The sequence below is a fragment of the Solanum lycopersicum genome, chromosome 12 (assembly GCF_036512215.1).
Source record: "Solanum lycopersicum chromosome 12, SLM_r2.1".
Lineage (NCBI taxonomy): Eukaryota > Viridiplantae > Streptophyta > Magnoliopsida > Solanales > Solanaceae > Solanum > Solanum lycopersicum.
Window position 1 is genome coordinate 29,872,987 of NC_090811.1, and position 24,191 is coordinate 29,897,177.

Below are 24,191 nucleotides of genomic sequence, written 5' to 3' on the forward strand. Positions count from 1 at the left end.
GTACTCGCCCCTTGCTTCTACATTTTGTAGGTTACGAGTTCGGATCTTCGTGATACTAGAGTTAGTTGTTTGTCATCTCAGTGGACCTTCTTACTCCTATTTTTGATTTGTTCTACTTTAGAGATAACATCATTTAAACTTGTGTTTTCTTTGAAATTCATTGTAATAAATTAGAGGTTTGTGCACGTGATAACCAGGTTTTGAGGATTTAGCTAAGTTAATTGATTATTTGCATTATAAATTGTTATCAAATTTCAGTTATAATTTATTTGCACACTTTATTGAAATTGTTGGGTTTAGGCTAACTTATCTTAGTGAGATATAATTGGTTATCAATGCTCTTCATAAATTTAAATAACCTTACCTAGGAGAATCAATAAGAAACTCTTTCTCTTTTACTGTATCAATTATTTTGTTTTAATTATCTGGATTTTTATTATTCGTGGTACTATGTTCTCATTTTATTCACACTATCTACGGATAAATATAGCTTGGATTAGTTAAGTTGCTTGCGGTCTTACTCTAAACAGTTTAAGTGATTAACTTAATCAAACAAACTTTAGTTTAAACAATAAATATCATTTATAATATTTATCCTATTTTGAATATGTAAACACCTAATTTTAATTGAGGTTTTGTCAAAAGCATGATTCTCTTTTTGGATCATGGGGAGAAATGAAGAAGAGACAAAGAGCTAAAAAGTATAAAAAGAGTAATACATTAAAAATAATTTCTTATGGTTAATAGAAAGCATGCATAGGGGATGTAAAAGAACCTAATTCAACCCCAAAGCAAGCTTATGAAGTGAGGATTGTTCAAGTCTATATAAGTAGATTGCTAGTCCATTTCCGAATGCTTTTATCCACTCTAACACCCCCGGTTACGCTCAGAACCAACCGAAGCTTGGACTGGAAGTCTAAACAGGATTGGACCTAATTATGATATCATGTAAAGATATGACTCATGCTCTTAAGACTGACCATCAGTCTATTCGCCAACCAATATGACTCTTTTAGCCATGGGATAAGAGGCAAGTGATAAGAGATGGTTTAGTTCATTATTTAAGATGCATATAGTATTTATCAGATAAAACGTTAATTGTTGAATTAAGTGACCAAATTATGGCTTGCAAATCAAACGAACAGAGAATTAAACTAGCTGGCCAACAGATCCCAGAAAACCTCTGGTTTTTTGTGTTGTGAAATACATAATGCCTGAAAAACAAGATATGCAATTAATTTAAATGAACAAAATAAAAAGGAGTGATAATGAAAAATATTAATTAATTAAATTACCTGCATGGAAAAAGCTATATGAATCAATAAGGATTCATCCCATGGCTTTCCAATAAATTGAAGACCAATAGGCAAATGAGACTTATCATAACCAACCTAGACAAAATATTAAATTAATTTGAATAAATAATTAAAATTAAAAGTGTTATCATATTTTAAGAAGATAGAGAGAGAGCATACATACGGGTACAGTAATAGCAGGCAATCCCAGAAAATTTCCTGCTATCTGGTATCGAACTAGTGCAGCTGAAATAATCATCAAGTTTAATTTTCTCGTAATTATTTTTTATGAATAATAGTAAAACCCCTTAGTCCCATCGACTCATACTATCTATACTTATGCAGATCATTGGGGAGAGCTTTTGGTATGCCGAATTGTCCTTAATTTTCCTTATGTTGTATTCAGAGATGGTTCTTTATGTACATATATAATACTGATTAGTAGCTCCATCACTTATACTAATATATACTAGGTGTTGGGGATGTTTTCATCTATGTATGTATATATATTTCTCTATTTTGATATTTGTTTCTTGCTTTCCTTATGTATATATATCTTCTATGTATGCGCTAGCCTGTTACTTTTGGTTATATATTCATTTAATGACTTCTATAAAATCAGACTACAAACAGGGATTAGTTACTCACTGCCTTGACTAGCCTTAAATATGATGAATTCATTGATATTGAAACTAGCAAAGACAAATATTCAGATGAAACAACTTGATAATTAACTATTACTCTCTCTCCACACTTTTAATTGTCATGGTTTCATATTTTAGAGTCAACCTATAAGAAATTTTTACTAATATATTTTGTATCATATTGATATATGCGAAAAATTACAACTTATATATATTACTTTTCGTATAGCTTTTGAATATCAATTTTTTTTGTTTAAAAAATCAAATTAATGTAATCTAGTTTAACTTTAAAAAGTAGTTAAATTTATATATTTGTAAAGTGCGTAATAAATAGTATAAGTCACAATAAATATTGAGAATTCAAAATAAATATGAAAAATTTGAAATGTGTCAGTACGCCAGCGGGAAAAAGTGTATATGTATATATGAAAAAATAAATTAAGATATATGAGTATGTATGTTAATAATAAAATGAGGTTCATAAATATATATATATATATACCTCCATTTATGTAGTCGAGTTCCCCAGTGTGGCGAGTGTCGTTGCCTATGCTGTAAGCCGTAACCCTACACAAGTAGTATATATTTGACAAAATTGATATGTATGTTTAAATTTATTTGATTACACTACTAAAAAAAGACCAAAAAGAGACCTAAAAATGGAGACCTCAAAAATAGGTCAATAATAAGAGACCTCATGAGGTCTCTATTTAAATTAATATCTTTTAATTTTTTTTTTAATGTTGGAGAGACCTCGTGAGGTCAATTTAATGAATAATATTTTTTTTTACCAAACTTATTTAAAAATTTTAAATTTTTAATCTAATTCTCATAAAATTGGAGACCTCGTGAGGTCTATTTTTTTTTTAACTATGAGGTCTCTACTTGTTAAATTAAAAATAATAATTTAATTTAATTGAATATTTAAAAACTTAGAGACCTCATGAGGTCTCTTAGACAAAACCAAAAACCTAGCCAAAATTAAAATAACTCTTTCTTCCCTCTCTTAATTATTTTACACGACGCGCCTCTCTCTCTTTCACCTCGTCGCGCCTCTCTCTCTTTCTCACCTCGTCGCGCCTCTCTCTCTCTTCGTCGATCGTCGCGGCGCGCCTCTCTCTTCGTCGATCGTCGCCTCTCTCCGTTCGTCGACCGCCTCTCTGCCGCCTCTCTTTCTCTCTCTAAGAAGCAGCTCGTCATTAAGCTCAATAAAGGTATTTTCACTAATTCCACTCATTTTTTGTGTTACTGTTTTTGTTTCTTTTTTTTTTCTTTTTCCTGTTGTACATTTGGGGTTTTTTGGAAATGATTTGAATTTGCATGACCTAGATTGAAGCTTTAATTTTGTAATTTGGGTTTTGGAGAGTAGTTTGGAGGTTTATATTTGAATTAATGAGTGTTGAATTGGGGACCCCTCGCTGGAATAAAGAATTTGAGCTGTTCTGGGGTGTGTGGTTTGTCGTCATTTTAAATGTAGCATTTTGGGAGTGAGGCATTTGACCTGAAATTAATGGATAATAGGGTTCTGATTCTGACTGGTTAGGGTGGGGTGGAATTTGTGGGTTAGAAGTGGATAATTGATCGAATATCATAGACAAGAAAGGGAAAAAAGGATTTCCACCTGAGGGTTATAATTATTTGTTTATGGGGCCATAAGTTATGTGAGATTACTTGAATATTGGGAGATCGAATTCAATGCTTAAAGAGGGCTCTTATAAGCAATGAGAGAAAAGAGGATTACGAGCAACTATTGTTTATTACATTTTATATGTCTCTCTCTCACTGACCTATGTCGCAGCAAAACTGTTATTAAATTAAATACTTCCAAAGAATAACAAAACATGAATCAACTTCAAATTAAATCCATTTGTGTCCAAGTTTTGGTATAGTTTGCCACAAAATGCAAATATCTTCGCATAGTACAACTACTTATGGTTTCACGTGAATTAGGACTTTTTATTTGTATTACAATGTATATTAATTTGAGATCGTTATAAAATCTCGTAAGTTTCAAATTCTAAATCCATATTATATTTGTTTAAGCATAAGTACCAACACTAGTTGATCCTATTGATGACAAAATTGATTTTCTTTGAAAATCAATTTGTGTCCATCTAGTGTTGACACTTAGCTTTAAATTTTAGATATAATTATTTGTTAAGCATAAGTACCAACACTAGTTGATCCTATTGATGACAAAATTGATTTTCTTTTGAAAATCAATTTGTGTCCATCTAGTGTTGACACTTAGCTTTAAATTTTAGATATAATTATTTGTTAAGCATAAGTACCAACACTAGTTGATCCTATTGATGACAAAATTGATTTTCTTTGAAAATCAATTTGTGTCCATCTAGTGTTGACACTTAGCTTTAAATTTTAGATATAATTATTTGTTAAGCATAAGTACCAACACTAGTTGATCCTATTGATGACAAAATTGATTTTCTTTTGAAAATCAATTTGTGTCCATCTAGTGTTGACACTTAGCTTTAAATTTTAGATATAATTATTTGTTAAGCATAAGTACCAACACTAGTTGATCCTATTGATGACAAAATTGATTTTCTTTTGAAAATCAATTTGTGTCCATCTAGTGTTGACACTTAGCTTTAAATTTAAGATATAATTATTTGTTAAGCATAAGTACCAACACTAGTTGATCCTATTGATGACAAAATTGATTTTCTTTTGAAAATCAATTTGTGTCCATCTAGTGTTGACACTTAGCTTTAAGTTTGTAACTATCGTGTTAGTATTAAGTTAAACTAAACTAATTAAACTTAGAAATTTGTTAAGTTAGTTAATAAGTTAAACTTGTTACTATAGTATTAGAATTTATTTAAAACTAGACTAATTAGACTTAGAAATTTGGTTAATAAGTTAAAATTGTAACTATTGTGTTAGTGCTTGACAAATTTAATTTATGATTCTTATGTAGATGGATCGTAGTTGGATGTATAATATGACTAATTTTGGTCGAATGGGGCTAAGACCTGAATTTGTAGAAGGTGTCATTGGTTTTTTGGAGTATGCAAAGACATTAGATCCTTTTCAACGTAGTGGTATGATTAAGTGTCCTTGTAATAAATGTCAATGTTTGAATTATGAAAAACCAGATGCTGTTGAGCTTCATATCTATCGAAATGGGTTTAAAAAAGAATACACTGTGTGGACTAGTCATGGAGAAATTGATAATAACTTTGATGTATTCCAACATTATGTTCCTGGTGAAAGTAGTAGCAATGTGAATTCTAATGCACAAAATTATAGAATTGATGACATGGTTCAAGATGCTTTTGGTGTGCATTCTGATTTTGATTTTGCTAATCAAGGTGAAGAAGCTCCTAATGTTGAATGTAAAATTTTCTTTGAACAATTGGAATCTGCTAGTCGGCCTTTATATGAGGGGAGTCCACACTCACAGTTGTCTATTGCGGTTAGATTATTAAGTATCAAATCAGATTGGAGTGTTCCTCAAGGGGCAATGGACTCTGTGATTGACCTTATTCATGATTTAGTTGACCCAAATCTAGAGATACCTGATAATTTCTATAAGGCAAAGAGGTTGGTATCAAAGTTAGGAATGTCATCGATGAGAATTCATTGTTGTGAAAATGGTTGCATGTTATACTATAAGGATGATATTGATCTAGAATCGTGTAAGTTTTGTGGAAAATGTCGTTATAAACAGACAGCTAGTGGGAAGAAAGTTCCTATTAAGGCAATGCATTACTTACCTCTTATACCAAGGTTAAAGAGGTTGTATGCGTCTAATAGATCTGCTCCTCATATGAGATGGCACCATGAACATAGAAGACCACCTGGAGTTATGTGTCATCCATCCGATGGAGAGGCTTGGAAGCATTTTGATAGAACATATCCACTATTTGCAGCTGAACCACGTAACATTAGATTGGGTTTATGTTCAGATGGATTCACGCCACATTCTGTTTCTGCTGCACCATATTCTTGTTGGCCTGTATTTGTAACACCATATAATCTTCCACCCGAGATGTGTATGACCAGTCCATATATATTTCTCAATTGTGTCATTCCTGGCCCTCGGAATCCAAAAGTATTGATTGATGTATACTTGCAACCTTTGATTGATGAGTTGAAACAATTGTGGGTTCAAGGGGTTGAAACGTTTGATGTGTCTCTTAAGCAGAATTTTAATTTGCGGGCTGCCTTAATGTGGACTATTAATGATTTTCCAGCATATGGAATGTTGTCAGGGTGGATGACAGCGGGAAAGTTAGCTTGTCCTTATTGTATGGAAAATACTAAATCATTCACTTTGAAACATGGTCGTAAAAATTCTTTGTTTGACTGTCATCGACAGTTCTTGCCAATGGATCATGAGTTTAGGAGTATGAAAAATGCATTCAGAAAGAATTCTGTTGAACAAGGTTATCCTCCTCCAATCTTAACTGGAGAACAAGTTTGGGGGAGGGTTCAAAACTTTCCAAAGGTCGCAAAAGAACAACCCTATAAATTTGATGGATATGGTGTTGCACATAACTGGACAAAACAAAGCATATTCTGGGAGTTACCGTATTGGAAGGACAATCTTCTTCGACATAATCTTGATGTCATGCATATTGAAAAAAATTACTTTGATAATTTATTTAACACAGTAATGGATGTCACTGGCAAGACAAAAGATAGTGTTAAAGCTAGAATGGACTTACCTGAATATTGCAGGCGAAAAGAGTTATGGTTGCAAGAGAAACAGAACAACAAGTTCTTCAAGCCTAAGGCTAGTTATTCATTTACAAGGGATCAAAAGCGTAAAATTTGTGAATGGGTCGAGCAACTTAAGATGCCTGCTGGACATGCTTCAAATTTAGGAAAATGTGTTGATATGGAGCATGGAAAATTACATTGTATGAAAAGTCATGATTGTCATGTCTTCATGGAAACATTACTACCCGTTGCATTTAGTGGCTTGCCTGATAGAATTTGGAAACCTATGACTGAAATCAGTTTGTTCTTCAAGGACTTGTGTTCTAATACGTTAAGGGAAGACAACCTAGTTCAGATGGATCAAAATATTCCTGTAATTACGAATAAATTGGAGAAGATTCTTCCACCTGGATTTTTCAATGTGATGGAGCATCTTCCTGTACATCTAGTGCATGAAGCACGCCTTGGAGGTCCGGTTCAATATAGATGGATGTATCCTTTTGAGAGGTAAATATTTAACTATTAATATTTTTATATTAATATGTTGTTTAAATCAATGATAACAATGTATAATGTAGGACTATTGGAAAGTCTAAACGTGGCATGAAACAAAATCATAGAGTTGAAGGCTCAATGGTTCAATTCCATCTTGGTAGGGAGATAACTAATTTTGGTTCTTATTACTTTAAAAGAAGTGTGCCATGCTTTCAAAATAGACCCAATTGCCATGACGAAGGTGGTGAGACTAAGAATCCACTATCAATCTTCAATCAACCAGGCAAAGGTTCAAAAAAACGCACAAGGAAAAATCTTAGTGCCATTGAGTTGCAGTCTGCATCTACACATGTCTTATTGAATTGCCCACAAGTTAAACCATTTGTTGAGTAAGTTTCTGGGTTCTCACTAAAATATGTAATTACAAGACAAAACAATTAACTCAATATCCATCTTGTTTGACAGTTACTTTGTGCATTTATATGGCAATGAAAGAGTATTTGAGAATTTCTCAAAGTGGTTTCAAGATTACGTAAGCCTTATAATATTTTCATAATACTATTATTATTAAATAAATTTATATTTAATTGATGCTAATTTCTTACTTTTTAAATATTTATAGATTTATGACACAAAAAATTGTCAATTTGACCAATTTTTGAAGGACATTTCTTGGGGACCCATCAAGACTTATTCAATGAATAAGTATGTTGTTAATGGTTTTAAATTCACTACTGAAGAATACTCCAAATATAAAAAAAATAACAATAGTGGAGTTTGGGTAAAAGGTGGTGATGGAAATCTAGATGGAGTTGATTATTATGGGGTACTCAAGGAGGTTTTGGAAATGGAGTATTCCGGTTGGCCTACAAAAAAAATTATATTATTTAGATGCAAGTGGTTTGATCCAACCCCCAAAAGAGGTACGAGAGAAATCAAACAATATAATATCATTGAAGTAAAGCACACAAGGGAATATGAAGCTTATGATCCTTTTATTATTGCACAAAATGTTAAGCAAGTGTACTATGTTCCTTATCCCTTGCGTCCAGATAAAGCTGATTGGTGGGTGGTTATTAAAACCAAACCCATGGGCCGTGTGGAAGTTGAAAACGTGTTGGATGTTGCATACCAAAATGATGATTCATCAATTGTTCACCACACCGTCGATATTGAATTAGAAAATGATTTAGAGCATCCTGAACACATATTAGAAGAGGTTGATATGGAAGAAATAACAAATGAAGGGGCAAATGCAACAATTCATGAGGATGAGTTTGAGTATGATGATGATGATGAAGATGAATATGAGGACGAGGACGAGGACGAGGACGAGGACGAGGATGAGGATGAGGATGAGGATGAGAATGAGGATGAGGACGAGGATGATTAGTAATTACCAATGTATCTCTGTATTAATTACCTTGTGTGCCTTTTGTTTTAATTTCAATAACTTCAACTTCATATGTTCTCGTGTGCTTTTTGTTGGATGTTGTTTTCGATATTATTTTGTACTTGTGGTTGTGGCTTTATTTTATCTTAAAAAGTGATGAACTGCTAGATAAGCTACTGGATGATGTTTGTCTCTCATATCTTCAATATCTAACAACCTTTGACTTGAATGTTTTTGTACTAATTAGATGACAGGTAAATGTAAGAATAAAGATATTGATAATGGCCCCAAAAAGAAAAAAAAGAAAGACGGTATGGTTAGTAGACAACAAACAGGTATACATATAAGATCAGACAACACAACATCTCTCTTACCAAAAGACACTCAGCCACATAGCTATTCTAGGCGGACCGTGCCTCCACGTATTATTCCTCCTTCGACCTATATGCATCCACCACTGAAATATACTCAGCCGCCCCCTCAGGTACCTTTGATGATGACCACATCAGGGAATGCTACCCCACAGGGATACAGTGTTTTGCCTCAAGAGGATAATCGACCAACGTCTAGTGTCTCTCGCACTAATACTCACAACCCTGCAGACTCACAACCATCATCATCATCTGCTTCACAACTTATGATGTCGAGTCTTCGCATTCAAGGTAATAGTTCTGAGCCTAACACTCCTACAACAAATCAGTCAGATACACCTGGTCATGACAATACACAAGTTGGCATGAGGGACATGCATAATAGACTTGTCATCGAGCCTGAAGGCTACACGTAAGTTTTTTTTTAAAAAAAAATTGTATGTTTATTATTATATGATTTAATTCTATTTGTTTTAACTTGTAAATGTTAAAACTTTGTATTACAGTTTCAATCCAGATGATGCTGTGGGGATCATTTCTCAGACAATCAAAGAACTCTATAGAGATGCTTATCCTACATGGGGCAAGTTCCCTAGCAATCTCAAGAGACAAATATTTTTGGAGTTCAGGGTATATTCGAATTTATTTGTTTAACACTATTAAAATACTTGTCTTCATTAATACTTATCAAATAAAATAATTTATGCTTTGATTGTAGAAAAAATGTGCTTGGCGTCCGGAACATGAGGCCAAAATTTGTGCAAACTTTCACAAGAAAGCTACGCATACTCTTGCTAGTTTGTTTAATAAAGCTCGTAGAGATAATAGCAAACCTAGCTGGGTTCTATCGGAGGATTGGGCAAAATTACTCGTGCATTGGAAATATGATCCAAGATTTAAGCAGATGAGTGAGATCGGTAAAAAGGCAAGATCATCTACTAAGGGTGGTTCTCTACACACAAGTGGGGCTCAAAGTCAAGGAAGTGTGAGGAGGAAATTGGTGTGTATCATTTTTCTTTGTGTTTATATATTTTATGTATTAATATATAATTAATCTTGATTATAACTTTATTATTTTATGTAGGAAAAGGAACTAGGAAGACCGATAACTCAAGCTGAGGCATTTAAGGCAACACACATTAGAAAGAAGAAAAATCCTGAAGATCCAGACGTGTGGGTTGAACCGCGAGCTGAAGTGACCTATGTAAGCCTCTAATTTTAAAAAATAATTACTTATTTTCTAAATTTATATTCTCATATGATAACATTCAATTTAGAATCGATATCTTCAAGCTTTGGAGGATTTACAACAAACTCTGCCTGAAGAAAATCAAGATATGCCACTTACTCAAGAACAGGATGAGAGAGTTTGGTTAGACTTGACTTGTGGGCCGAGTAGATATGGGTATGCATATGGAATGCCGCACAAAACCTTTCGTGAATTTTCTTCTGAGTTTGAAGGCCTAAATAGTTCAAATCATGATGAATCAATGAAGAAAAATTTGGCTATGGAGAAAAAGATTGTTGAGCTATCTAGCCAAGCCGAAGAATCACGGGCTAGGGAAAGGCGGTTGGAATTACAATTTGCGGGTCTTAAGGCTCAATTCGATGCATTACTTGCCTCAGGAGGGATTCCCCCTTGTTCTGGTGATGTCACTTTCCCTCCTCGACCTCCTCAATCTCAACCTACTCATTATCCAATATATGGTCAACAAAGAAATATGACCCATGAGAGTAGTGATGAAGAAAGTGACGAAGAAAGTGATGATTATGTGGAAAACACAGTACCACATTAGTGAAGTTTAGACTTTTGATAGCTAACTTATGGATCATTTTGTTAACTTTATAATTTTGTGATGGGAATTATTTGTTATGTGAATACATGATAACGTTGGAATGTATTATATAACTTATGGATATCATGGTTTTTGTTTAATATATAATTATGTTGAAGTGAGTTGCAATTGAGTTGATAAGAGAATATTTAGTAAATGTATTGCTTCAATTGAGTTTTTGAAGCTCTTTGAGATTGATTTGGGTACTGAATTAAAATGACAGGTGATGAGAAGCCGCAGAAATAATAATTTTCTGCCAGTTTTTTTCTAGAAAAAGAGACCTCATGAGGTCTCTATTTTGCATTAACTTTCCAGATATTTCATTATAGCGACCTCATGAGGTCTCTTTTTTGCATTAATTTTTCCAGATATTTCACATTAGAGACCTCATGAGGTCTCCATTTACCATTTTCTATTTTATAAATGCAGAAGAGAGACCTCATGAGGTCTCCCTTTTGCATTAATTTTTTCAGCTATTTCAAAATGGAGACCTCATCAGGTCTCTAATTAACATTTTATAATTGCAGAAAAGAGACCTCATGAGGTCTCTTTTCTGCATTATATTTTCCATAAATATCATAATGGAGACCTCGTGAGGTCTCTAAATATAAATGCAGAAAAGAGACCTCATGAGGTCTCTTTTATGCATTTATTAAATTAAATTAAATAATATCTTAGCGACCTAATGAGGTCTCTTAATTAAAATATAAAATTAAATAATATTATAAAATTGTGACCTCATGAGGTCTCTATGTAAAAAATATAAAATTAAATTAAATAATACATTAGTGACCTCGTGAGGTCTCCTTTTTGTAAAAAATCAGATTATTTGTTGGTGACCTCGTGAGGTCTCCGTTTGGCGACCTCATGAGGTCTCTGTGAAAAAGTGACCTGCATTTTACTGACCTAGCGTTGAGGTCTCTTTTTAGGTCTTCGTGCCAAGTCAAACTAACTTACATATATTTAGACGAAAGGAGTATTCATGTACTACACGTGGGCAACGAAGAGTCTGATGACCTTAAATTTTACTTTGTAAAATCATTTTTGGGGGGGGGGGGGGATCAAGAGTCTATCAAAGACACTAACACAACATTATTTATATTCTCTTCTTTTTTCCAAAGTTGTTATTATCTTGCATTCTACATTAGGTTGGTGTACATTAAAATTTTCGTCACCAATTTGTACTTATAAGAATTCATACTGATTCATTTATTTGCATTCTTTAAAGTTTCATGCATATTCGTATTTTTTTTGTTGAGAAATATGTAATTATCATAGTTACAACATGAATATTCTCTAATATGAAGTTGTAAGTGAATTTTTATTTTTCATATCTGCATGTTTTTGAGTTTTTTAAATACAATTTCGTAATTGATTACTATATTTTTGTATTCTTCATTTCTTCTATCTTTAGGATATAAATATAATTAACATAATCTCAATTTTTATATTTATAATTAATTGTTTTGAGTGTAAACATGTTAAATCCCGCAAAATATTTTACAACTAAACTTGTAAAGGAGAATTTCTTTCATAATCATTTATATTTATGTCTTCTTCGTTGTTTGATAATCATTTATTTTTTGAAAATAACATAGTTGTATTTTTTACCATTTACATGTAATCTTAAATGTTAAGAAAATTCATGTACTTAATGATTACATAGATAGGTACACAAAATAGTGCAAAAGTAAAAAATAAAAAATAAAAAATAATGTAAAGTAAAAAATTAGTGAAAATATTCATTGAATTTTATTGTATTAGAATTCATATTTAATTGTTTTATATAGAAATATTTTAGCATAAAGTTCAATAAATATAGTGTATTTATATTTTAACATAGTCATACTTTATTTTACTTTTGTAATTTTAGTTTTTCTATACATAATATGAAACATTTTGTCTATAGCAAGTTGATTTCTAACAAAATGTAGTTCAATCAATATGATAATATTTTTGTCTATATATTTTGATGTGATGTTTTTTATTATGGATGTCATGTCTTTATTTACTTTTGTTTCTTTTCCGTTTGAACTTGTACTTTTTTCTATAAATTTGATATTGCACCATCTAGATATTTTGTAATTTTTTTCTTTATATGTATCTTCTTTATAGTAACTTTCTTTTTTGAATTAACACTTATGTTAGTAATTAAAATACATTAATACCTCTAATATAATAAAAGGTTTATTTTCATGATACATTAAAAATATTATATGTCCAATGTAATATAAGATTTTCAAGCTATATTATGTGATGAGGTATATTTTTGTGTCAAACTTACATGCAAAATGACTTAGCTTTGAACTTAGAGAAGAATTTATATAGGCTCCACTATGATATATTTACTTATATAAATTAACTTTTCCAATGTTCATTAGGGGACAAACGTGCAACACACATTATCAAGACTAGTATTATAAAAATAGAGAAAACACAAAAATCCCCCCTTAACTTGGCATGAAAACTTACTTTATCACTTTGACTTTACATACTATTATTTGCCCCCCCCCCCCCCCCCCCCCCGCCCAATCATATCCAAAATAAATTCAATATCACCTTAAGATTATAATGTCATTTTCACAGTGACAAGTGCATCTCTAACGTGCCATGTCATTGGCACATCAACATCACGTTAATGTAACCTTGAAAAATTATTTAAATTTTGATTTTTAGTTCTTTTTTCTTTTAATTGACAACAATTTTAGAAATAAAAAAATAGAAAAAATGAGGATTAATCTAAAATTAATTATTTTTAAAGATCATCACCATAAATACAACAGTGCCATAAATAATGATTTTGAACAACAATTTTCAACTCCAACAATCTTCTCATTTCAATTTTCAAAATTAATGATATCAATTTTGATTCAGATCATGAAAAAAAGAAGACCCTTTTCTTAAAATTGAATTTGATATGTACGAAAAATTAGAAGAAAAAAATAGTTGGGTATTCGACGACCAAGGAGAAAAAGGTAAAGAAATGATGGTTTGTGTAACACCCCGTATCCAAAATATACCAAAAAATGCATATTTTCAGAAGTTGCAGGTGCCAGTGACGGAGTCAACTACAGACCGTCAGTCGACTTACAGTCCATCAGTCGACTCCGTCGATGGGCCAATAGACTCTCAGTTCTTAGTCACAAATGACGGTCGACCAATACAGTATCAGTCGACTTACGTTCCATCAGTCGACTCCATCGATGAACATCTAACTTTCAGTTCTCAGTCACGAACGACGATCAGCCAGTACGGACGGTCAGTCGACTCTGTTGATTGATCAACTTAATTCCAGTTCTCAGTCGTGAACGATGGTCGACCAGTATGGTCCATCAGTTGACTCTGTCGATTCACCATACGACTTTCAACTCTAGTTACAAACGATGGTCGACTAGTAGGAGTGTCAGTTTATTTATGATCTGTCAGTCAAATCCGTCAGTGACTCTAACAACTTTTAAGTCAGGGGTCTTTTGGTCTTTTCATTTTTTGTTTGGCCCCTAAGATACGTCGTTTAGACCCTAAATCATGAGATTTTAGTCATTTTAATCCTAGAAACATAACTAGAACTTACCCAAGGCAAAATCACTAATCAAAACTTAGAGAATTAAAAGCAAGAGAGAAGAAAAAGGTAAAGAACCCTAGTTCAAGAACATAGAAAGTTTCCATCAATTCGAACCCCGAAATTGAAAGATTTCTCCATGGAATTCATCACCAACTATATGAGATTTAACTTAAACCATTAGATCCCTAGATATCAGTCAGATTCTTGACTCCCTTATCAAGATTAGACCTAGGGTTTCTAGAACTTCATTAGATTATCATGAATTAGTTAGTTATATGTTCTGAATCAGATTACCATGTTGTTACTCAGTTTATTGCATGAATTTTAGAACTCTAGCTATGTTTTACTTTAGTTCTTGAATTACACATGCTAGGTCAGATATTTCAGTTATACATGCCTGAGTTATTAATGAATCAGTATCATTAATTATTGCATTATCATTTTGCATGTTCATTTTGAGCTATCGAGTATTTTCAGAAACTTAGTCATAATCAATTAACCGCTAAATCCATTGGGAGTAGCATAATACCGAGTTGGACTAGGGTTTAGCGTACCCAAATAATCCCAGAACTACTAGTCAAGTAGGTTTTAAGTTACCTAAGTGGGTATCAATTTAGTGATCGCGTTAGCAACGCCTTTATACCTATGGCAGGGTATATTGGTTCCTGTCGATGGGGTGTACACATCGGACTCCACTTTTAGCTCATGTGGCTTTATTATCGATTATTAGTACCTCCCATAGTTCAGTACGACTCTATTGTTTTGACCATATTTATAATTCAACTAGTATTCAGTCTCAGCATGTTATATATTTGGTCATTGAAACAGGTTAGCTCAACATTCAGAATATTATACTTGGTTTTGTGCTTGTTAAGTTATGTATTATTTCAGCTATACTCTATCTTTTATTCTCAGTACCTTTCAAGTACTGACGCATACGTGCGCTACATCTTCTGGTGATGTCGATTAGGGTTCTTAGCATCCAGATCACATTTAGGTCGGTTCCTGATCTCCACTTCAACAAAATCAATGGTGAGTCCTCATTCTCCGAGGAAAATAGTCATGAGTTTCTTTTTCAGTATTTTTAGTCCTTTAGTTTCAGTTTGCTAGACTTAGCTGAGGCATGTCCTAGCATTTTTGGTTAGTTAGAGGCTATTCTCAAACATAGTTAGTTTCAACATAGTATTGAGTTAATATGTTCTTCATATTAAAATCATCAGTTTCATATATCTCATTTATATTATATGGGTATTCTGCATCTTTTTATTTTCATTATGATTTAGTTTCTGCATCAATTTATTATCTCTTGTATGCTCATGATCATGCCAACAGGGTTCGCTTTGGATCACTTGTGGTCCTAGGTCCTGTGTCCGCGTCTCAGGGGTAGCACGTGGCATGAAAAACTTGGTATTAGAGCATTAGGTTTAAATGTCCTAGGATGTTTGAAAAGTTTCACTAGGTAGAGTCATTTTCATGGGTGTGAAGTGCACCACATCTATTGAGAGGGAGGATATTAAGTGTTTTAGGAAAAAGTTCACTTTCTTGTTACTCTTATCGTGTGTAAGGTATGATTTCATTCCATTCTAACTCAACGTTCTACCTTTCAGATCATGCCTCCTCATAGAGTTATTGCCAGGAATGCTAATGCAGCTCCTCTAGTCCCAGATTAGGAAGTCTCCAATGCGGAATTCAGGAACGTCATTCAGATATTGTCTCAGATTGTGGCCAACCATAACAATCGGGTTCAAGCTCTGGTGAATGCTAATGGTGGATGAGCAACTACAAGGGTCAGTGAATTTGTTAGGATAAATCCTTCTGAGTTCTTAGGATCACAAACTGATGAGGATCCCCATAATTTCTTAGATGAGATCATTATCTTTGAGATGATGCACGTCACTAGGAATGATCGAGTTGAGTTGGCATCATACCAGCGGAAAGATGTTCTCATATCTAGTACACTCAGTGAAAGGAAAATAGGGGTACAAATGCAACTACTATTACGTGGGATTGGATTAGTGAGACCTTTCTGGATAGGTTTTTCCCAATAGATTTGAGAGAAGCAAAGGCCTAGGAATTCATGAACTTAAGTCATGGTAACATGATAGTCCAAGAGTATGGGCTAAAGTTTAACCAACTCTCCAGGTAGGCTCCTCACATGGTTGCTGACTCTAGGGCTCAGATGAATAAGTTTTTGTATGGGTTATCAGATTTGGTGAAAACAGAGTGTAGAATGCTATGTTACTGAGAGACATGAACATCTCTAGGCTTATGACTCATGCTCACCAGGTTGAGGGTGATTAGCTTAGGGAACATTCAAGGAGAATAAGAAGGCTAGTACTAGGAACTATGACTACTTTTAGTAGAAGTTGAGTGGTGGAAATCGCTCACAATTTTAGTAGAGACCTTCGACCCCAGCCCCTTTGACAGCTAGTGTTCCATACTCCAAGAATAGTTATGGTCAGAAGGTTAGGGCACCAGAACTAAGTCTTAGGGAAGTGTTTTAGGCACCAAGACTTAGCCCACTTGCTCTAAGTGTGGTAAGAACCATCCAGGCGAGTGACCTCGCAGGAAAGGAAGGATGCTTTGGGTGCGGTCAGTCTAGTCAAAAGTTTAGGAATTGTCCTTCTAGATAGGGTTAAGGAGGTAGTAATGATAGAGTTCAGTCTACAACATCAGCAACACCATCAAGTCGCCCGACTCAGCAGGGTAACTCATCTGGTACAAAAGGTGTTCAGTGTACGCTCTTCATGCTCGCCAAGATCAGGAAGGTTCTCTTGATGTAGTCATTGGTACGTTACGAGTCTTTGACCTTGATGTTAATGCATTGTAGATCCATGGGATACTCTCTCATTTGTAACTTTTTACATTGCAGTCCAGTTCAATGTTAGTCCAGAAACTCTCTTGGAACCTTTCTCAATTCTCTACACCAGTTGGTGACCCAGTTATAGCTAGACGGGTATAAAAAAATTGCCCTGTCGCAGTCTCTGAGAAGTCACCTCAGTAGATCTTGTAAATTTAGAAATGATAGACTACGATGTCATTCAAGGCATGGATTGGTTACATTTTTTTAATGCCTCAGTCGATTGTAAAACTAGGATTTTTCGTTTTCAATTTCCAAATGAACCAATCTTAGAATGGAAGGATAGTAGCTTAGCGCCAATGAGATGATTTATTTCTTACCTTAAGGCTAGAAAAATGATCTTTAAGGGTTATATCTATCATATAGGGGTTAAGGATTATAGCTCTGAAACCCCAAATCTTGAGTCAATTCCAGTAGTCATTGAGTTTCTAAAAGTGTTTCTAGAAGATCTTGCCGGAGTTCCTCTCGAAAAGGAAATTGACTTTGGAATAAACTCCTTCTAGATACCCAGCCTATTTATATTCCTCCTTACATAATGGCTCCAGCTGAGCTTAAGAAATTGAAAGAGCCGTTTAAAAACCTTCTAAATAAGGGCTTCATCAGACCTAGTATTTCGCCATGGGTGCACCAGTGTTGTTCGTAAAAAAGAAAGATGGTTCTCACAGAATGTGCATTAACTATAGACAGTTGAACAAGGTCACAATCAAGAATAAGTATCCCATCCCCAAGATTGATGACTTTTTTGACCAACTTCAGGGTGCTAGTCATTTCTCAAAAATAGACCACAGATCGGGTTATTATCATCTCAGAGTCAGCGATAATGACATTCCGGAAGCAGTCTTCAGAACTCATTATCGTCATCATGAATTTGTAGTTATGTCATTTGGACTAATCAATGCTCCTGTAACTTTCATGGATTTGATTAACAGAGTGTTCAAATAGTACTTGGACTTGTTTATTATCATCTTTATTGATAATATTCTCATTTGATCTAGGAATGAGGAAGAACATGCAATTCATTTGAGAGTTATTCTACATACTCTCAAATATCTCTAGTTATTTTCTTAGTTTATCAAATTTGAGTTCTGATTGCAATCCATTGCTTTCTTTGGTGACATTGTATCTGCGAAGGTATCTGAGTGAATTCGCAAAAGATAAGAGTAGTGAAACAATGGCCCAAACCTATCTCTGCTATAGATATTAGAAGTTTCTTAGGTCTAGGGGGTTTATAGAAGGTTCGTGGAAGTATTTTCATCCATACCCTAAGCATTAACTAGGTTGACTTAGAAAATGGTCAAGTTTCAATTATCAAATGATTGTAAGAAAAGCATTGTTGAATTTAAAACTAGATTGGCTACAACTCCTGTGTTGACTCTACCAGCGGGTTCAGATGGTTATGTGATCCATTATGATGCATCCAGAGTTTTCCTAGGTTGTGTGTTGATACAGCGAGATAAGGTTATAGCTTATGCTTCTAGACATATTAAGGTGCATGAGAAAAACTATCCATCTCATGACCTCGAGCTTGTAGCAGTGGTGTTTGCACTTAAGATATGGAGACACTACTTGTATGGTGTTCATGTAGATGTGTTCAGTGATCATAAGAGCCTTCAATGTGTGTTCACCAGAACAGTTCAATCTTCTCCAGAGGAGATGGCTTGAGTTTCTTAAGGATTATGATATGAGTGTGCATTATCATCCTGGTAAGGAGAATTTAGTAGTAGATGCTCTTAGCAGATTATCTATGGGTAGTGGTATCCCATGTTGAGGAAGAAAGGAAACAACTAGTGAAGGATGTCACATGCTTGCTCGCTTGGGAGTTTGCCTTATATGTATATCAGACAGTGGTGTAACAGTTCATAATGGGACATAATCTTCTTTGGTAGTGTAGGTTAAGGAAAATATAGACAATGATCCAATATTTCTTGAACTTAAGAGTGCAGTCCATAATCAGAGAGTGGAGGCTTTCTCCCAAAGGGGAGATGGTGTACTTCGCTACTAGGGTAGATTTTGTGTTCCTAATGTGGGTGAGTTGAGACAACATATTCTTGCAGAATCCCATACCTCAAGATACTCTATTCATCCAGGTGACACTAAGATGTATTGCGATCTCCGAGAAGTCTATTGGTGGAATGGCATGAAGAGGGATATAGAAGATTTTGTGAGTAAGTGCCCCAATTGCTAGAAAGTCAAGGTAGAAGATCAGAAACCAGGGGGTATGACTCAAGATATAGACACTCCTACTTGGAAGTGGGAAGTTATCAACATGGATTTCATCATGGTATTACCTCAAACTCGCATACATCATGACTCCATCTGGGTGATAGTTGACATAATGATTAAGTCTTCTCACTTTTTGGCGGTCAAGACTATATATTCGTCGAACGACTATTCCAAGCTTTACATTAATGAAATTGTGAGGTTGCATGGGGTTTCTTCGTCTATCATCTCAGATAGAGGTTCTTGGTTTACCTCTCATTTCTAGAAGTCATTTCAGAAGGGTCTTGTTACTCAAGCAAATCTTAGCACAACATTTCATCCGCAGATGGATCGACAAGCAGAACGTACCATTCAGACCCTAGAGTATATATTGATATCTTGTGTGATCAATTTCAAGGGTATTTGGGATAATCACCTCGTTCTTGTTGAGTTAGCCTAAAACAATATCTACCATTCCAGCATTAAGATGGCCCTTTATGAGGCACTATATGGGCGTAGATGTATATCTCTTTTTGGTTGGTTTGAAATACGTGAGTCAGCTTCGATTGGGCCAGATTCAATCCTTTATGATATGGAGAAAGTGCAACTCATTAGAGATAGACTTAACACAACCTAGAGTTGGAAAAAATCTTATGCAGATGTGAGAGAAGAGAACTAGAGTTCCAAGTTGATAATTGGGATTTATTGAAAGCTTCACCTATGAAGGGTGTGATGAGATTTGTCAAGAAAAAGAAGATCAGTCCTAGATATGTAGAACCTTACAAGATCCTGAAAAGGGTTGGAAAGGTGCATATGAGTTAGAGTTGCCAGCAGAACTAGCAGCAGTGCATCAAGTCTTCCACATCTCGCTCTTGAAGAAGTGTGTGAGTCATCCAACCTCTGTAGTGCCATTAGAGAATGTGGCGGTGAAAAATAGTCTTTCTTATGAGGATGTACTAGTTGAGATTATTGACCGTCGGGTTAGAAGGTTGAGAAACAAAGAAGTCACTTCAGTCAAGGTTTTGTGGAGGAGTCAGTTTGTAGAGGAGCTACTTGGGAAGCGGAAGAAGCCATGAAAGCCAAGTATCCACACCTCTTTCCTTTTTGTTCCGCTCCAGCCTGAGGTAATAGTTCCTCTTTCGTTTTTCATTCATTCATGCGTGAATTGAGCCTTAGAATCAACTTCCCTCAGTTTGTACTTGCATTTTCAGCATAATTGCATGTTCTTGGGTCTCAATTCATTCAGAAACTCAGTCATTGATGTTTAGTGGCAGGATTGCAGCTTTCTCCCTCTATTTCAACTAGTTTAGTCATCATTCAAGGAAGAATGGTCTGAAGGGGGAGATAATGTAATACTCCGTATAAAAAATAGATCGAAAAAAGTGCATATTTTCATAAGTTACAAGTGCCAGCAATGGAGCCAACTACGGACCATCATTCGACTTATGATCCATCAATCGACTTCGTCGATAGGCCAGCTGACTCTCACTTATATGTCACAAATAACGATCAACTAGTACGGACCTTCAGTCGACTTATGGTCCGTCAGTCGACACCGTCGATGAACAACTAACTTCCAGTTCTCAATTGCGAATGACGATCGACCAGTACGGATCGTTAGCCATCTCCATTGATTGATCATCTTACTTCCGATTCTCAGTCGTGAAAAACACTCGACCAATACGAACCGTCAATCAACTTCGTCAATTCTCCAGCTGACTTTCAACTCTCAGTCACAAATGATGGTCAACCAGTACGCACCGTTCGTCGACTCCATCATTGACTCAAACAAATTTTAAGTCAGGGATCTTTTGGTGTTTTCCTTTTTCGATTGGTCCCTAAGATACATCATTTAGACCCTAAATCATAAGGTTTTAACCATTTTCAGCCTAGAAACATAACTAGAACTTTCCCAAGTCAAAATCGTTAATTAAAACTTAGAAAATTAGAAGCAAAAGAGGAGAAAAAGGTCAAGAACCCTAGTTTAAGAACGCAAAAAGTTTCCATCAATTACATCCCCACAATTCAAAGAGCTCTCTGTGGAGTTCATCACCAGGTATGTGGGATTTTACTTGTGGATTTCTTTCACCTATTAGATCCCCATATATCAGTCATATTCTTGATTCCCTATCATGTTTAGACCTAGGATTTAAAAAACTTCATTAGATTATCATGAATTAGTTAGTTATATGTTCTAAATCAGATAACCATGTTATTATTCAGCTTATTGTATGAATTTTAGAACCCTGGTTATGTATTTCTTTAGTTCTTGAATTACACATGCTAGGTAAGATATTTCAGTTATTCAATTATACATGCCTAAGTTATTAATGCATCATTATCAGATTAATTGTTGCATTTTCACTTTGCGTGTTCAGTTTGAGCTATCCAATATCTATAAAAAGTTAGTCATAATCAATTAACCACTAAATCCATTAGAGTAGCATAATATCGAGTTTTGACTAGGGTTTAGCAATACCCAAATAGTCCAAGAACTACTAGCCAAGTAGGTTAAGTCCTCTCTGTGGGCATCATTTTAGTGATCACGCAAACATGCCTTTATACTTGTGGCAGGGTATATTGGGTCCTCCCATTGGGGTGTATATATCATACTCCACATTTAGCTTACGTGGATTTATTAACGGTTATTAGTAGCCCCCACAATTCAGTGAGACTCTATTGCATTGACCATATTTACACTTCAGTTATTATTCACTCTCAGCATGTTATAAATTTGGTCATTGCATCCAATTAGCTCAGCATTCAGTAAATCATGTTCAGAATATTATACTTGCTTTTGTTCTTGTTGAGTTATGTATTATTTCAGCTTTACTCTATCCTTCATGCTTAGTACCTTTCAAGAACTGACACACAGGTGCGGTACATCTTCTAGTGATGTCGGTTCAGGTTCAGAGCATCTAGATCACGTTTAGGTCAGTTTTTGATCTCCAATTTAGCAGAATTAGTGGTGAGTCCTCATTCTCCGAGGACAATAGTCATGAGTTTCTTTTTCAGTATTTATAGTCCTTTAGTTTCAGTTTGCTATATTTAGCGGAAACACGTCCCAACATTTCTAGTCAGTTAAAGGCTATTTTCAAACATAGTTTCGTATTGAGTTAATATGTTCTTTGTATTAAAATCATCAGTTTCATATATCTAAGTTATATTATATGGGTATTCCCCTTCTTTTCATTTTAATTATGATTTAGCTTCCGCATCAGTTTATTATCTCTAGTATGTTCATGATCATGCCAACAGGGTTTGCTTGGGATCATTTGTGGTCATAGGTTCTGTGTCCGCATCTCGAGATTAGTGCGGGGCGTGACAACAAGAAGGCTTGGAGCAGGGGAAAGAGCGCGTCTGTGAAGTTCGATGAACAAGAATTGGTGCGGGGATTTCCAAAGAAGAACAAATAGGGAGAGGATGGGAGTCTTAATAATTAGAAGAATGAAGTGGTGCAATGGTTGTTGATTGCGGCAATGGGTGGTGGGGTGTGGGGAAGAAGAAAATGTTAGGTTTCTAGTAGCTAAGGGTGGGGTGGTAGGGTGTGAGGAAGATGAAGTATGAATAATAATTCGTAAAAAAAAATGAGACCAACTTATATTTTTCTCTTTATTCTTTTTATCGATATACGCTTGTACTTATTAACTTGCCACGTTAGCAATTTGAGTTCATTTAAATTCAATTGATATGAGATCTTAAAAATATGGATGTTGCTTTTATTTAGCAAAATATGACATTTCCTATCAACGATTAATAAAAGATAAATAAAAAGGTATACATTAAAAAGGAAACTTCATCTTTTTCTAATTTGATTCTTTATTTTTGGCTCATCTAATTTTTCTTCTTCTTTAGAACCCAATAGGAAATAATCAATAATAACAAACCTCATTACAAATTAAAAATAATAAAAGCAACATTGTATCTTGGTCATTGCGTCTTGGTATGTATACAAACTTTTTGATGCTTCAAATAAGTTATCAATTTTGTTTTTGTGTTTATTCTTTTGATATATTATTAACATCTATCAATATTTATATCTCATTCAACCATCAGTATACCTTAAAAACATGAACTTCTTAACATGAATTTAAATTATTATAGTGTCTCTTAACTAAAAAAACTCAATTAGTATATTTTATATTTATATTTATTTATTTATATGATATAATATAAAAATAGATACTTTTTTACATTGATGAGTTGTGACTTTTCGAAAGGTTGTGAATTTTTTGATAAGTTGTGAATTTTCTGAAGAGTTGTGAATTTTCTGAAGAATTGTGAATTTTTGAAGGGTTGTGAATTTTTTGATAATGTGACTTTTCTGAAGAGTTGTGACTGTTTAGAAGGGTTGTGAGTTTTTCAAAAAGTTATCACTTTTCTAAAGAGTTGTGACTTTTCTGAAACGTGTTAACTTTTGTAATAAGGATCAATAAACACATGTTCATACTATTATTTGATGATTATATATAGAGGTGTTTCCTCTAATTTTTAAATTATTACTCTTTTTTAAGTTTTTATGCTTCTTCTTCCAAGAAAACCTCAAAAGTGATTTGCAGTCAATGAGTACGTTTGAATTTTAACAGAGAGTAAGATGTCATATAAGTAAGGTTTTGTGAACACATTGTACCAAGCTTAATCCATAATCACACTAGGTTACAAGCATGGATACAAAGATTAGCACTATGAAGATGATGAGGTGTTATTTAGTTACATGTATTCGAAAATTGTTAATTTACTTTGTCTCCAATTTTCGGTATGTTTTTTAACAGAATGTTAATAATTTCTTTTCCAAATTGTATTCTTTACATAATATATGGACTAGATATAGCATTAACATTTTTTTGC

General features: G+C 34.1%; 2 protein-coding genes across 3 annotated transcripts in view; one reads left to right on the forward strand and one right to left on the reverse strand.

The window, feature by feature from the left end:
- Window positions 1-1,035: 1,035 nt before the first annotated feature.
- LOC101260320 (fatty acid amide hydrolase-like) overlaps window positions 1,036-24,191 on the reverse strand; it is a 62,826-nt gene continuing 39,670 nt past the window's right edge. Inside the window, exons 17-20 of one of the 2 annotated variants that reach the window (XM_069292411.1) lie at window positions 2,442-2,506; window positions 1,480-1,541; window positions 1,296-1,391; window positions 1,036-1,214 (exon numbers count right to left, since the gene is read on the reverse strand). In XM_069292411.1, coding sequence (XP_069148512.1) covers window positions 1,155-1,214; window positions 1,296-1,391; window positions 1,480-1,541; window positions 2,442-2,506 — 283 coding nt within the window. In that variant the 3' untranslated portion in view covers window positions 1,036-1,154. Of the gene's footprint in view, window positions 1,215-1,295; window positions 1,392-1,475; window positions 1,542-2,441; window positions 2,507-24,191 lie in introns of both variants that reach the window. The other variant, XR_011213219.1, reaches the window with a different exon arrangement.
- LOC138340717 (uncharacterized) lies at window positions 9,307-10,795 on the forward strand. The gene is made up of 3 exons (XM_069292669.1): window positions 9,307-9,887; window positions 9,972-10,091; window positions 10,165-10,795. Exons 1-3 carry the CDS (start codon window positions 9,792-9,794, stop codon window positions 10,681-10,683), a joined length of 735 nt encoding a protein of 244 aa, XP_069148770.1. The 5' UTR covers window positions 9,307-9,791; the 3' UTR covers window positions 10,684-10,795.

Coding starts and splice junctions, on each gene's coding strand:
- LOC138340717 (XM_069292669.1), top strand. CDS start 9,792: ATGAGTGAGATCGGTAAAAAGGCAAGATCATCTACTAAGGGTGGTTCT. Junction 9,888..9,971: donor GAAGTGTGAGGAGGAAATTG/GTGTGTATCATT, acceptor TATTTTATGTAG/GAAAAGGAACTAGGAAGACC. Junction 10,092..10,164: donor CGCGAGCTGAAGTGACCTAT/GTAAGCCTCTAA, acceptor CATTCAATTTAG/AATCGATATCTTCAAGCTTT.